The 14,453-nt window shown below is 50.8% G+C and overlaps 1 protein-coding gene across 1 annotated transcript; it reads right to left on the bottom strand.

Annotated features, from left to right (window-relative positions):
• Positions 1-317: 317 nt before the first annotated feature.
• On the bottom strand, positions 318-14,231 carry EPX (eosinophil peroxidase). The gene is made up of 13 exons (XM_059906901.1): positions 14,147-14,231; positions 13,946-14,039; positions 13,513-13,688; positions 13,251-13,368; positions 13,031-13,160; positions 11,964-12,170; positions 6,870-7,188; positions 5,216-5,376; positions 4,605-4,860; positions 4,000-4,170; positions 1,487-1,724; positions 708-920; positions 318-396 (listed from the first exon to the last, which is right to left on the bottom strand). Exons 1-12 carry the CDS (start codon positions 14,220-14,222, stop codon positions 719-721), a joined length of 2,148 nt encoding a protein of 715 aa, XP_059762884.1. The 5' UTR covers positions 14,223-14,231; the 3' UTR covers positions 318-396; positions 708-718.
• Positions 14,232-14,453: the final 222 nt, after the last annotated feature.

Here is a 14,453-nt window from a genome sequence, read left to right as displayed (position 1 = left end):
CTGAAGGCTCCAGAGAAAGACCATGGGGCGGCTGGAGGCTGGGACTCTGGCCTTCCAGTCATAGGCAGGGGTCAGGGACAGGGTGGGAAATAGATGAAAGTGGCTGGAGACGAAGATGACTCTTCTTGCCTGGGCCTCAGGACCCCCTTGCTTGGCTCACGAGCCCTTGCACCTGGAGCTGACATGTGACCTAATACATAAGAGGCTCGCATGGCAGGAGGGTTCATTGCTGCTGGGAGCCCTGGCCGTCACTCCCAGCCAGAGAACCAGCTCTGAGCTATAGCCAGCAAAAGCATCAGCAGGAAGCAGTTGCTCCAGGGGAGGAGGTAGCCTTGTGGTCTTCCCCAGGTTTCCTTGTCTCCAAGGTCTCCAAGGTCAGAGGCTTGGGATGGACTCCTGTGGAAGCAGCACAAGTGGGCAAGTGAGGAACTTGCTGGATGTCCAGAGATTGAGCTGTTCTTAGGGTGTTGATGACCAAGCTGAGGCTAGTTGGATACTTCCTAATTGCCCCTCAAAGTCCTGGGCCCTGGGATTAACTATCAACCCAGAGGCTAGCATACTGGGAAGCCACTGTGAGAGCATGATCTGTTGCTAGAGACAAGTTCTGTTGTTTCTGCTTAGGGGCCTGAGAGGACTCAGCGGTCCTGTCCAGGGAAGGAAGTGAGGGCCTGACCCAGCCCAGGGCTGTTGGAGGAGGTCCCCCTTACCTGCAGAAGCCTCATCTGCCTCTCCAGGCTGACAGGTTCAGCCTGGGGATGCAGGTGCAGGGCACAAAGCCCTGGGGGTAGATGTTGGCCCTGAAGATGTCCCTCGGAACGGTGGTGATACCAGTGTTGTCACACACAATTCGAGACAAGGAGATGCGGCTCAGGGCCCTGCGCTGTGTCTTGGTGAAAACACCCTGTTTCTGCCACCAGAACCTACCAAGACAGTGGAGAGATGTGGGTGAAGTTTGGCAGGGATGAACAGGAATGAGCACCTGCTGTGTGTGAGGTACTTTACATACATTATTTCATTCAATTCTCCAGAATCCCTGCAAAATAGGTATGATTCCCATTTTATAAAGGAAGAAACAAGTTCAGCAGTCTAGTAAATTGCCCGGTATTAATTGCACAGTAATTTAAGTAGCCAGGACTGGATTTGAACCCAGGTAAATGCCAAATCCAAATAAGAAGTCAAGTCTTAAACCACAAGCTTATTGGAGGGAAACCAGATTTAGCTTTGGTGCCCATGTTTTCTGGGATCCTTAAGCCTGGAACAGTGAGGCTGAGAAGTCTCTCTCCTGAGTTAAAGGTGCCTCCAACTCAGGCAAGTGCTCTCTCTGCCTCTTACCAAGCTCTCCAGGGAGGAGCTCCTGGTCTCGGATCCTGTGTACTTGGAAGGGATGAAGCTAAAAAGAGTACTTTCTCTCATTTCTGAGTCTTGAAATTCTAGCGCTTTTCTGCCCTGCCTCTGGGGCTGGTCCCTTTAGGGTAGGGGCACTTACCTGTCTCCATTTCGGGCTCTTCTGAACTGGTTCTCAAAAAGGCAAGCCAGAAGAGGCCCCACTCGGGCCCCTGGCAAAAGAGGCTCTGCGATGGCCCCAGTCCAGATGTCAATGTTGTCAGGTGTTCCATAGAGATTCAGGAACTTCCTTGCCAAACCCTGGTTTTTCAGAACCCGGCTAAGCTGTGCCAGATTCCGGGGCTGGGAGAGCCTGCAGAAGCGCCTCCAAGCATTGTACCCTGTAGGGAAAGGGGACAGGAGCAGTTTAGTCTTACCCCCTGCAGATTCCCATTAACTTCTGCTCGCCGCGATTTCTCCTGATGGAGCTCTGTGGTCAGGCAATATTGGGCAGAACAAAATCCCTGCTGGCAGAAGAGGCCTTGAACCTTCCAAAGACCAAACCACTGCCCTCTTAATTTTCAGTGCGAGCAGACAGCCATGCTTTGTGCACACACTGAAGAGTGTCCTAATGTAAGAAGCTGTCGTAACCCAACACTCACAATCACAATGATATTATCGTGGCATTAATCAGGCACAAGTAAGACATTACCTAGAACAGAAAAGACTCTCAGATTTGTAGAATGCCCGAATGAATAAATGAGTGAATGAACCAAGAAATGAAAATCATGGATAAAATTTATCTACTCAGAAGAGGACCACATGCTGTATGATTCCATTTATATGAAAGGTCCAGAATAGGCAAATATGTAGAGATAGAAGATTAGTAATTGTCAGGGGCTGGAGTGGGGATGGGGAGTGACTATTATTACTAGGTTTCTTTTGTGAGTGATGAAAATGTTCTGATATTAGATATGATGCACAACTCTAAATATACTAAAATCATTGAATTATATACTTTACATTGGTAAATTTTGTGATATGTTAATTATATCTCAATATAATTTAAAATTAAAATTTTAACTAAAATTAAAAATTTTTTTTCACCTACTCAGAAACTAACAAAGACCACACTGATTTCTCAGCCATCAGGATCCCACACCAGGACAAGTCACATGATATGATGGGGACCATTAAGATAGGAGGAAGATAGCTTTGCCATGACTCAAAGAAACACCAGCCCAACGTTGTCCATTGAACTACAACTCCCAAACACCATCCCCCAAGCTGAACAAAGGAAAACCATATAATGTTTCACCATTACTGAGCACTGCTGTGTGGATATCTCTCAGGATCCTCACATTTTTGTGAGGTACTTTGTAATCCCCCAATCTGAACAAAGGAAAACCATATAATGTTTCACCATTACTGAGCACTGCTGTGTGGAGATCTCTCAGGATCCTCACATTTTTGTGAGGTACTTTGTAATCCCCATGTTATCAATGGATATTCGCTGAGCTTGAGCAACTGTGACTTTTCCAAGGTCACCCCACCGTTAAGTGGAGTTCAAACCAGGCCTTCCAATTCCAAATTTGGGAAGGGATTGGAGGAGACTGCAAGAGCTATGATCAGTACACTATTTCTGGGACAGTTTAGAGGGTACAGAAACTCACTGTGTGGCAACTTGGGCAGCTAGCAATATCAGATCTCCAGCAGGGGGCACCCACGACACTAGCTGTCAGGAGCACCCAAGCGTAGGGAAGGAAAGAAACGCAGGTTCTTGAGTGCCTGCTGTGTGCCAGCCAGGGGCTGTGTTAGGTGCAGTAGAAATTGCCCACCCTTTATTATTCACGGCCAAAAATTAGCAGAGGCAGATGGGGCTTCGGGTTGTATTTAGACAGGGAAGTAGGAGATGGGGAGAGGGAGAGATGAGCGAGGCTGTGGCCAAAGCCTTCCCCTAACATCGTGGATTGAACAGGGGAACGAAAGGAGAAATTTTGAAACTGATTCGAATTTTACTACTTCCTAGTTATGTGGGCTTGGGCCAATTACTAGATGTCTCTGAGTTTATTTCCTCATTTATAAAAATGTCTGTCACAGCTGCTTTTCAAGGTCATTGGGAGGACTAAAAGAGTTAATATCCACTAAAGATCCTAGCAAAGTGCCTAATTTTTCTTATTTCCTGGGATAAAGTCTTTCTGTGGCCTCACCAAACAACCAAGGCAGTCTTACCTTTACTCCACCTGTTCCCTGCCTCTCAGGCTCTTTGCCCAGTTAGAGCCAAGAGCCAGTTTCTATATCCCTGGAACTGCCTCCCTGGATCTTGCCAGGGTGGTGGGGCATGGAGCAGCTCTTCCCTGCCTTTTAAAGCCACTGTTTTTCTCTACTTGGAAAGTCCTGATCTCCTTTGTGTCCTGTGTCCTTCAGCTCCTGCGTCCAAGTCCTGGTCCTGTTGTGACCCTAAAGCTAGAGACCCTATGGAGGATGGAGAAGATGTGGCAGAACAGCAACAATGAGGTCCCAGGCATGCTTTGCTGCATCAGCCTCAGCACATCCTATAGACAGTCCCAGTCAGAAAGGAGGCGCCAAGGGTCTTCTCTGAACCCTCCCCCCAACCAACCATCACCAGCAACCCTGCTCTGGGGAAGTCTGGGAAGGGGCGGGCAGCCCCCTCACCTGGGAGGCCATGGTCCCGGCTGCGTTGCATGTTGAGAGCTGCCAGGTCCAGCCCGATCCTTCTCACTTGCTGAAACAGCCGTTCCCGGAGCTCATCCACTAACATGGAATCTTGACGGTTCAGCTTGGCAGGGGTGGCCATGAGGCCTCGGAGGATGGGGTCGATGCCACCTGGTGGCGGGGAATATGAGCAGCACAGATTGGACCAGCCTCCTGGAAGCCCCTAGGGTCATCACGTGATGCCAAGCTAGCTCAGAGCTGGACAAGCCAGTCACTTACATTCTATAATGTTTGTGTCCGGAAACAGTGGCCTGGGTGGACATGAAGGGAGCTGGAACCGGCAAGAAAAGCAATCACCCCCACTTCTCCAAGAAGGAGTGGAAGGCAAGCTCCTTTCAGGACCACAACCACCAGTCTCCTCCCCTTTTAGAAATCCTCTAATCGTGGAGGGGATGGGAGGCCCGTGACTGAGGGTCTTGGTGGCACCTGCCTTGTTTTCACTTGCTTGGGGAGATGATTAGCAGTAGCCTGAGCAGTAGCCTGGCCTCCGGCACTAAGCTGGGCCCCACCCCCTCGCCCTGTCTGCCTCTGGAAAACCTGGTCACCTTCGTGCACGATTCGCCAGCTGGCGAAGAAGGCGGAGCTGAGTGGGACCCGCGAGTTGGGTGCTGAGGCCTGGTACTGGCAGTCCAGGCGGAACATGACGGGCTGGATCATGGTGTGGCCGAAGCGGAAGGCCAGGGTGAAGACGTTGGCCACACGGGGGTCTACATTGGAAGAATACCCCTGGTAGGGCCCCAGGGTTTTCCTGGCCCTGGCCTTGCCCAGAACCAAGGGCAGAAAGTCCCGGTAGGTGATGATCTGGAAGAAAAGATGGAGGAGGAACGTTACCTTAGTGGCCACCCACCCCACTCCCTTGCCTTTGGACAGACCTTTTGCTTTTCGAAGGGCTGCTCAGACATATTGATTCTTTATTGGCAGTATGTCAAATGTGGTGATGTTAATTTCCCATTGTCTGATGGAGATACTGAGGCCCAGAGAGGCTGGGTGACATGAACGGGGTCAGAGAGAGAGTTAGTGGCAGTGTTGGGGATACAGGTCGGATCTCAGGACCACTCCCAATCACCCAGACCTAGCTGACTTGAGGCACATCCCCCAGGATGGCTTCTCACGCCAGATTACCTTCTAAGGGATGCTGGGACCCAGGGCCCCCTACCTGGACCATGGCCCCCACGATCTTCCGAGCCTCCTGGTACAGCTTGTCACTGGTCCACTGAGGATTCAGGTGTCTCAGCTCAGTTGCCAGCCGGTTGTGCTCTCGCACAAAGAGGGTGTGCATGGCTGCCAGTTTCGGGGTTTCGGTTGACCGGCTGTCACCTTGAAAACCCCAAGTTCAGAGTCACCATAGTCCTTCCCAGAGCAATGTCTTTCTGCTAAGGCAGACAGAGCTCTGGGGACTAGAAAGAGGTGGTGGGATTTTGTGACCTGGGCCAAATTCCTGGCCCTCATGGACCTCCATCTCCTCAGCTGTGCTGTGAGGCTCCACTGACAAACACAATGGGCCAGGAGTGGGAGGACAGTGGAGTCTCGGGTCCCTAAGTTACTGGAATGAGCTTGCGTGAGGTGGCCCAGGGCAGCTGCTGGTCTTAGGCAGGAACCCTTTTGCCTAATGATTCTGCTCTGCAGGATTACCAGATCCACAGCTGGTGGAGGGTCCTGGGTGACTCTAGGAACCTGTCCTGTGGGTTGCATCCTTCTGCACATTCTCTTCCAGGGGCTGGACCTCTCCCCAGCTTTGGGCTTGGTGTCATGCTCCCCTCCCCAGGGAGCCCCATGGAAGGAGAAAGAAGGAAGGTTGGGCAGAGCCTGTTCCTGTAGCCAGACCTTCTCCTAGAGGCCGGGAAGGAAAGTACATTCCTGAAGGTGGCCTTACACACAGTCATTTGCTGGCTTTGAACTAAGCCCTTGTATGTGGTCTTATTCAATCTACTCTTAAGTAAACCTCTGGTGAAGGTGCATGCCGCTCTTGCCAGGAGCAAAGAAACATACAATCCTTAGAAAAGGGGCTGGAGCTGACTCCCTGCAAAGGAGGTGGTGGAGCAGAGTGGAGAGAGCCCAGACCTGGCCACTACACTGACTTAAGTCCTCACCGTGGACTCTGCCATCTGACACTCTGCTCTGGAGCGCATTAGTTATCTTCCCTGAGTGTCTCATCTGCAAAACGAGGGCGCTAATAATGCTCTCCTTTCAGGGCTGCTGTAAGGATTAGAGATGGCACATTTAAATATATTAAATAACCAGAAGCAATGACCATCGTTATGATAACCAGCATGGGGGGGCAGGGGCAAAGACCCCCAGGAGAGTTCAGATTATGCATCCAGAAGAAGGTACCAGGTGACAGTGTCTAGCAAGAGCAGGGGGGAAACTGAAGATTCTAAGGGAATTTAGCCCAGAGAAGAAAAAAATATTTGGTGGAAGTGAAAGCTACTTTCAGGTAATTAAAGAGGCTATTACTGTGTGAAAGATAGAGCTTTTTCTCTGAGGTTCTAGAAGCATGATGAAGAGCCACAGATGGGCATTGGATCAAAATGGGGGGGGGGGGAGGGGCTTTCTGCAGTCAGCGCCGCTCCAGATGAACAGCAGAGGGGGTGAGTCCCTTTTCACCGAAGAGAGTCAAGTGGTGATCTCCGGCCACACACCGGGTTCACAAAGGGACTCCTTCCAACTTACTGATTCTGGGAAGACTGTGCACAGATCTGTGTGTCTAATATTGAGGTCTGAAGCCATGCACCCCCATCGAGTCCCACCAGGCTTTCCCAACCCAGAACCCAGGGACTGGGTGTTTCCTCCTTCCGACCCCCGAGTCTGACCTGCCAGGAAGCAGGGGATGTTCGCGGTGCGGTTGGTGAGCAGGCAGGGGTCTTCGTGCAGATTGTTGAAGGGCAGCAGTGCCCGGCCGTTGTCATGGAAGCGGGTGTTGACGGCCAGCAGCCCCAGCTGGTTGGTCTGGTTGCGGAGCCGCAGGGCAAGGGCGACCTCGCTGCCGTACACCATGCTGGCATCCACGAAGGAGGTGAGTGCGTTGATCTGGTTGCGGACTTTGTTCTTGTTTTGGGGGCACGAGGGTGCCGAACGGAAGAAGGGGATGCAGTCACACTGGTTCATGATGCGGGGGTCATTGGGTGGGATCTGAGGTGGAAGAGGAGCCAGTGACACTGGGGCCCCTCCCGAGCAAGCTCACTCCTCCTGGTCATCCCCCACCTGCTTCAAAACCTTGCTCAAAACTCCCTTTTTCCAGGAAGCCCTCCTTGACTCATCCAGACTCACGCTGCTCACCAGGTCATCTGAGCATCCTTAGCACGTTGTGTCATAGAGTCATGAAAAGTTAGAAATGGACGAGGCCTTAGATCCTCATTTTACAGGTGGGGAAACAGGCTCAGAGAGGGGAAGTGACAACTCGTTAGCGGGAGAGGAGGGATTAGAACCTAGTTCTCCTGACATGAGGCTTGTGCTCCTTTCATTCCATTCAATTCAACAGACATTTCCTAAGCCCCTTTCTGTGCCGGGTGCCTCGGAGACTGTGAAGGTCGAGGAACCCAGGACAAGTTGCAGGAAGCTGGCAATTCAGTGAAAACAGACCTGCACATAGAGTAATGTAACTCTAAATTGAGGTGGCATTTGCTATGCTTGGTTTAAAAGTCAAGAGCTAGGGAGACCTTCAAGATGGCGGAGGAGTAAGAGGCGGAGATCACCTTCCCACAAATACATCAGAAATACATCTACATGTGGAACAGCTCCTACGGAACACCTACTGAACGCTGGCAGAAGACCTCAGACCTCCCGAAAGGCAAGAAACTCCCCCACGTACTTGGGTAGGGCAAAAGAAATAAGAAATAACAGAGACAAAAGAATAGGCACAGGACCTGCACCAGTGGGAGGGAGCTGTGAAGGAGGAAAGGTTTCCACACACTAGGAAGCCCCTTCGCGGGCAGAGACTGCGGGTGGTGGAGGGGGGGAGCTTCGGAGCCATGGAGGAGAGCCCAGCCACAGGGGTGCGGAGGGCAAAGTGGAGAGATTCCCGCACAGAGGCTCGGCGCCGACCAGCACTCAACAGCCCGAGAGGCTTGTCTGCTCACCCGCCGGGGCGGGCGGGGCTGGGAGCTGAGGCTCGGGCTTCGGAGGTTGGATCCCAGGGAGAGGACTGGGGTTGGCGGCGTGAACACAGCCTGAAGGGGCTAGTGTGCCACAGCTAGCCGGGAGGGAGTCCGGGAAAAAGTCTGCAGCTGCCGAAGAGGCAAGAGACTTTTTCTTGCCTCTTTGTTTCCTGGTGCGCGAGGAGAGGGGATTCAGAGCGCCGCCTAAAGGAGCTCCAGAGATGGGCGCGAGCTGCGACTATCAGCGCGGACCCCAGAGACGGGCATGAAACGCTAAGGCTGCTGCTGCCGCCACCAAGAAGCCTATGTGCGAGCACAGGTCACTATCCACACCGCCCCTCCCGGGAGCCTGTGCAGCCCGCCACTGCCAGGGTCTCGTGATCCAGGGACAACTTCCCTGGGAGAACACACGCGCCTTAGGCTGCTGCAATGTCACGCCGGCCTCTGCCGTCGCAGGCTCGCCCCGCATCTGTACCCCTCCCTCCACCCCACCCTCCGCCTGAGTGAGCCAGAGCCCCCGAATCAGCTGCTCCTTTAACCCCATCCTGTCTGAGTGAAGAACAGATGCCAGAGTGCGACCTACACGTAGAGGTGGGGCCAAATCCAAAGCTGAACCCTGGGAGCTGTGCGAACAAAGAAAAGAAAGGGAAATCTCTCCCAGCAGCCTCAGGAGCAGCGGATTAAATCTCCACAGTCAACTTGATGTACCTGCATCTGTGGAATACCTGAATAGACAACGAATCATCCCAAAACTGAGGCGGTGGACTTTGGGAGCAACTGTAGACTTGCGGTTTGCTTTTGGCATCTAATTTATTTCTGGTTTTATGTTTATCTTACTTTAGTATTTAGAGTTTATTATCATTGGTAGATTTGTTTATTGATTTAGTTGCTCTCTTCCATTTTTTTAATATATAGATATATATATATATATATAGATATATAGATATATATATATATTTCCTTTTTCTCTGTTTGTGAGTGTGTATGTGTATGCTTCTTTGTGTGAGTTTGTCTGTATAGCCTTGCTTTTACCATTTGTCTTAGGGTTCTGTCTGTTTTTTTTTGTTGTTGTTGTTGTTTTTACTATAGTTTTAAGCGCTTGTTATCATTGGTGGATTTGTTTTTTGGTTTGTTGCTCTCTTCTTTCTTTCTTTTTTTTATTACTTAAGATTTTTTTTAATTTTTAATAAATTTTTTATTTTAATAACTTTATTTTACTTTATTTTTTTTCTCTCTTTCTTTCTTTCTCTCTTTCTTTCTTTCTTTCTTTTTTCCTCCCTTTTCTTCTGAGCCATGTGGCTGACATGGTCTTGGTGCTCTGGCTGGGTGTCAGGCCTGTGCCTCTGAGGTGGGAGAGCTGAGTTCAAGACATTGGTCCACCAGAGACCTCCCAGCTCCACATAATATCAAATGGTTAAAGCTCTCCCAGAGATCTCCATCTCAATGCTAAGACCCAGCTCCACTCAACGACAGGCAAGCTACAGTGCTGGACACCCTATGCCAAACAACTAGCAAGACAGGAACGCAAACCCACCCATTAGCAGAGAGGCTGTCTAAAATCTTAATAAGGTCACAGACACTCCAAAACACACCACTGGATGTGGTCCTGCACACCAGAAAGACAAGATCCAGCCTCATCCACCAGAACACAGGCACTAGTCCCCTCCACCAGGAAGCCTACACAACCCACTGAATCAAACTTACCCAATGTGGGCAGACACCAAAAACAATGGGAACTACGAACCTGCAGCCTGCGAAAAGGAGGCCCCAAACACTATAAGTTAAGCAAAATGAGAAGACAGAGAAACAGAAATACACAGCAGATGAAGGAGCAAGACAAAAACCCACCAGACCAAACAATGAAGAGGAAATAGGCAGTCTACCTGAAAAAGAATTCAGAGTAATGATAGTAAAGATGATGCAAAATCTTGGAAATAGAATGGAGAAAATACAAGAAACGTTTAACAAGGACATAGAAGAACTAAAGAGCAACCAAACAATGATGAACAACATGATAAATGAAATTAAAAATTCTCTAGAAGGAATCAATAGCAGAATAACTGAGGCGGAAGAACGGATAAGTGACCTAGAAGATAAGATAGTGGGAATAACTACCGCAGAGCAGAATAAAGAAAAAAGAATGAAAAGAATTGAGGACAATCTCAGAGAGCTCTGGGACAACATTAAATGCACCAACATTCAAATTATAGGGGTCCCAGAAGAAGAAGAGGGGAAAAAAAGGGACTGAGAAAGTATTTGAAGAGATTACAGTTGAAAACTTCCCTAATATGGGTAAGGAAATAGTCAAAATGGCCATCATCAAAAAATCTACAAACAATAAATGCTGGAGAGAGTGTGGAGAAAAGGAAACCCTCTTGCACTGTTGGTGGGAATGTAACTTGATACCTATGGAGAACAGTATGGAGGTTCCTTAAAAAACTAAAAACAGAACTACCATATAACCCAACAATCCCACTACGGGGTATATACCCTGAGAAAACCATAATTCAAAAGGAGTCATGTACCACAATATTCATTGCAGCTCTATTTACAATAGCCGGGACAAGGAAGCAACCTAAGTGTCCATTGACAGATGAATGGATAAAGAAGATGTGACACATATATACAATGGAATATTACTCAGCCATAAAAAGACGCGAAATTGAGTTATTTGTAGTGAGGTGGATGGACCTAGAGTCTGTCATACAGAGTGAAGTAAGTCAGAAAGAGAAAAACAAATATCGTATGCTAACACATATATATGGAATCAAAAAAAAAAAAAAAAAAAGGTTCTGAGGAACCTAGGGTCAGGACAGGAATAAAGACGCAGATGTAGAGAATGGACTTGAGGACACAGGGAGGGGGAAGGATAAGCTGGGATGAAGTGAGAGAGTGGCGTGGACATATATACACTACCAAATGTAAAATAGATAGCTAGTGGGAAGCAGCTGCATAGCACAAGGAGATCAGCTCAATGCTTTGTGACCACCTAGAGGGGTGGGATAGGGAGGGTGGGAGGGAGATGCAAGAGGGAGGAGATATGGGGATGTATGTGTATGTATGGCTGATTCACTTTGTTATAAAGCAGAAACTAACACACCATTGTAAAGCAATTATATGCCAATAAAGATGTTAAAAATTAAATAAATAAATAAAAGTCAAGAGCTAAAGGTATAATAGGAAGATAGGGGACAGTTCCCCAGAGGAGATTGAGGAAGGAGCCAGCCAGGGGCCCTCACATGTCACGTCGCGAGAACGTTGCCCTACCCAGTAGGGGCGAGTGAATGTGTGTGTGTGTGTGTCTGTGTGTGTGTGTGTGTGTGTGCACAGAGGGTCCCCTCTGTCCCCAGCTGAGGCTGTGCTCCCTGGAGCCCGTCTTTTCTTCCCTAGTGTCCCGCACCATCCTTGTCTCTCAGCTGAAGGAGAGCACCGTGCTCACAACCCGATCCCAGGAAATGGTGAGAACTGCAGGGCCCTCAGACCACCCCAGGAGGGAGAGAAGGGCAAGAGCTAAGAGACCCTAAAGACTTCCCCTGTTGGAAAGGGACCCAGGGGTCAAGGCTAGTCTCAACTTCTTCCCCTTCCGTTAGGCCAGCACCAGGACCTCCTGGCAGGTTGCCCCCCACCCCCCCACCCCCAAACACACACAGAACCAGGCGTCTGTGCCGGACTGTGCATCTTGTCTCTGTCTGATACTCCAGCGTCACAGGCAGCTCCTTAAGGCAGGTGCACTAGGTGCCAGATGCCCAGCCCCAGCTCTCGGCCAGAGGTGGAGGCCACATCAGGAGCCTGGGAGTCGGGGGTAAGTACCTTGATGGGGAAGCAGGGGGGCACCTGGGCACAGGTCCTCTCACAGTCGACGCCCACAGTGAAGGCCACTCTGGCTGGGGACTCAGGGACGAAGTCCAAGTCGTGGTCAATGAACTGGCCCCACTGCATGAACATGAGGGACCGGCCCTGGTCGGAGGTTAGCCTGTTGCTGGGGAAGCGCACGATCTGGTTGGAGACGGCTCGGACCTGGTGGGGAGATAGATCAGCGTGGGGCGCTGACTCTGCAGGGTGTCAGAGCCAACCCAGGACTCAGGGGGTGGCAGGTTGTCCCTGCTGGAGTTAGTGCAGTCTCTCCTCCTCCCCTGCCCTCCCCTCCTCTCTCCTGCTTTGTCCCACTTCCTATGTGGCTGTCATTCCTACACGGATGCTCTCCAGCCCAGCTCCTGAGGATTCCAGGAGTAATTCCAGGAAGGGGACGGGCCAGGTTGGCTGGCTCAGACCCCACCAGCTTCTCCAGAGAGATAAATAGATCAAACTGATAGATCAATTTATAGACTAATGGATAATTAGATGGTAGAACTGATTGATAGATGCAAGGATTGGTTGCTAGGCGACGGATAATAAATAGAGAATTGGATAGATGGAAAGACCAACGGAAGAAAAATTGATAAATAGATGTTGATAGATGGGTAGATGACAGATTGTTATTTTGGCATATGAATAGAAGATTGATAAATTGTTAAATATGAAATAGTTTAGGTCAATAGATAGAACTACATTAAGATGTATTGCTCCTTATATTTAGCAAGGTACTTTGACATGAATTCTTTCAGAAAAAACAATATTGTAATGGCTAGCATTAATATATCACATCCTACATGGATGTTTATATCCAGGACTTTATTTAATAGTCACAACAGTAATATTAAGTGGGTTTTACTGCCATTTTACAGCTGAGGAAACTGATTCAGCTGGAGTCCTTGCCCAGAGTCATCAGCCAGCCTGTGGGAGAGCCTGGTTCGAGCCCTGTCTGACTCCGGGCTGAGCTTTTATTCCCCATGTTTAGAAGAGATGGAACGTCCTCCAGCCCCTCAGCCCTGACTCACAAGGGGGAGGAGGAAGCCGTTGCGCCTCTTGCCGGGGGTCCACCCGAAGGGGAGAGACAGCCTGTCCTCATACTCGGCTGGCAGCCAGCGCGCCAGGGCCTGGTTGGAGGCCCCCAGCCAGGGTCTCTTCCTGCAGTGATGGGTGGGCTGGGGTCAGCAGGGTTGGGAAAGAGAGGAGGGAACTGGGCCCCACCAGGTCAGGTGCCGCCCCAGCACCCACTTGTTGTTGCATCTCCCAGTGATGGTGCGGTACTTGTCACTGCACTTCTCGGCTTCATCCTGGGCTGCACAGCCACTGGCCTGGGACAGCAGCCTCATTTGGGATTTCGTTAGCACATCTGGGGGTGGGACAGTGGGCAGGGTTCTAGCTTCTTCTAGAGATGGTCTGTTCTGTACCTCCCATCCCTTTCCCCTCTCCCCTCCCAACACCCCAAGGCATGCACCCTGCAACCCCCTCCTGGCTTCCTTCCACTCCACAGTACCAGTGACATTGAAGGATCTGGACCCCTGGAGTTGTAACTTCTCTTCCAGCAGTCCCAAGGCCACATGCATATAATCGGCAGCCTGAATGACTCTCCTGGTGGACGCTACCGGTTGTTTGAAGTAGGACAGGAGGTCCATGGGGCTGGCCAAGCCACTGTGAAGGCGCTGCTTGATGCTGCCCAGAAGAGGAGAAGTGAGGGCTGGAGAGAGGAAGCAGACACACCCAGCAGAGCCCCAACCTGGGCAGTAGACAGTCAGCACAGTGTGAACAGACAGAAGGATGGATAGAAGGGAGGCTCTCTACCGACATGGCACTGCCCCAAGGTGCCCAGGGGCAGGTGTTGGGTGAGATGACCTTGGCTGGAGTCCATCCATCCCCCATCGTCAACCCTTCCAGGCCCACGCAGTCCCCAGACCCAGGCCCAGGCCCACCTCCTCTCAGTCTGATTGTAGGCGGCATCCACTAGCAACTTGGCCTCTGTTATGCAGCTCTGGACGACCGAGGTCTCCACCACCCTAGGGGAGGCTGTTCAGGGGGAAGGAGGCTTAGGGTCCAGGGCAGCCACAGGTCCCTCAGACCCAAGTGCTTCCCCCTCCATTGCCCTCCTCCTTGGCTGTCCAAGGGGCTATTACCTGGGGTGGTGCCCTCAGAGAGCCGGGCCAGGATGAGGGTGGCTAGGAGCCCCACCAGGGCCAGGAGCAACTTCATCTCTGCAGTGAGACCCCAGCCACAGGGGGGTAAGCGATCACACGGGTGGGTGTCCCCTAATGCCTTCTCACCGAGAGAGGATGCTGAGCTGACCTCTCACCTCCTCCTGCTCTTCTGCGGAAGTAGCTGGGAAGGGACTTTTATAGCCTGTCCTGGGGGAGGGAGGGGAGCTCTGGGCCTCAGAAGCCCAGCCTCTTGAGGTGGAGCTCTGGAACTTCCCTCTCATTTTGG

The sequence above is a fragment of the Balaenoptera ricei genome, chromosome 20 (assembly GCF_028023285.1).
Source record: "Balaenoptera ricei isolate mBalRic1 chromosome 20, mBalRic1.hap2, whole genome shotgun sequence".
NCBI classification, from domain to species: Eukaryota; Metazoa; Chordata; class Mammalia; order Artiodactyla; family Balaenopteridae; genus Balaenoptera; species Balaenoptera ricei.
The sequence above is the reverse complement of the archived record's forward strand: the minus strand, read 5'-3'. Positions and strand labels throughout refer to the sequence as shown.

What these genes read in the sequence shown, in the direction of transcription:
- EPX (XM_059906901.1), bottom strand. Translation starts at nt 14,222, where the DNA reads ATGAAGTTGCTCCTGGCCCTGGTGGGGCTCCTAGCCACCCTCATCCTG. An exon ending in CTCTGAGGGCACCACCCCAG is followed by an intron (nt 14,040 to 14,146) that starts GTAATAGCCCCT and finishes CCCCCTGAACAG; the next exon opens with CCTCCCCTAGGGTGGTGGAG. An exon ending in CATCCCCTGCTTCCTGGCAG is followed by an intron (nt 5,377 to 6,869) that starts GTCAGACTCGGG and finishes GGGGTTTTCAAG; the next exon opens with GTGACAGCCGGTCAACCGAA.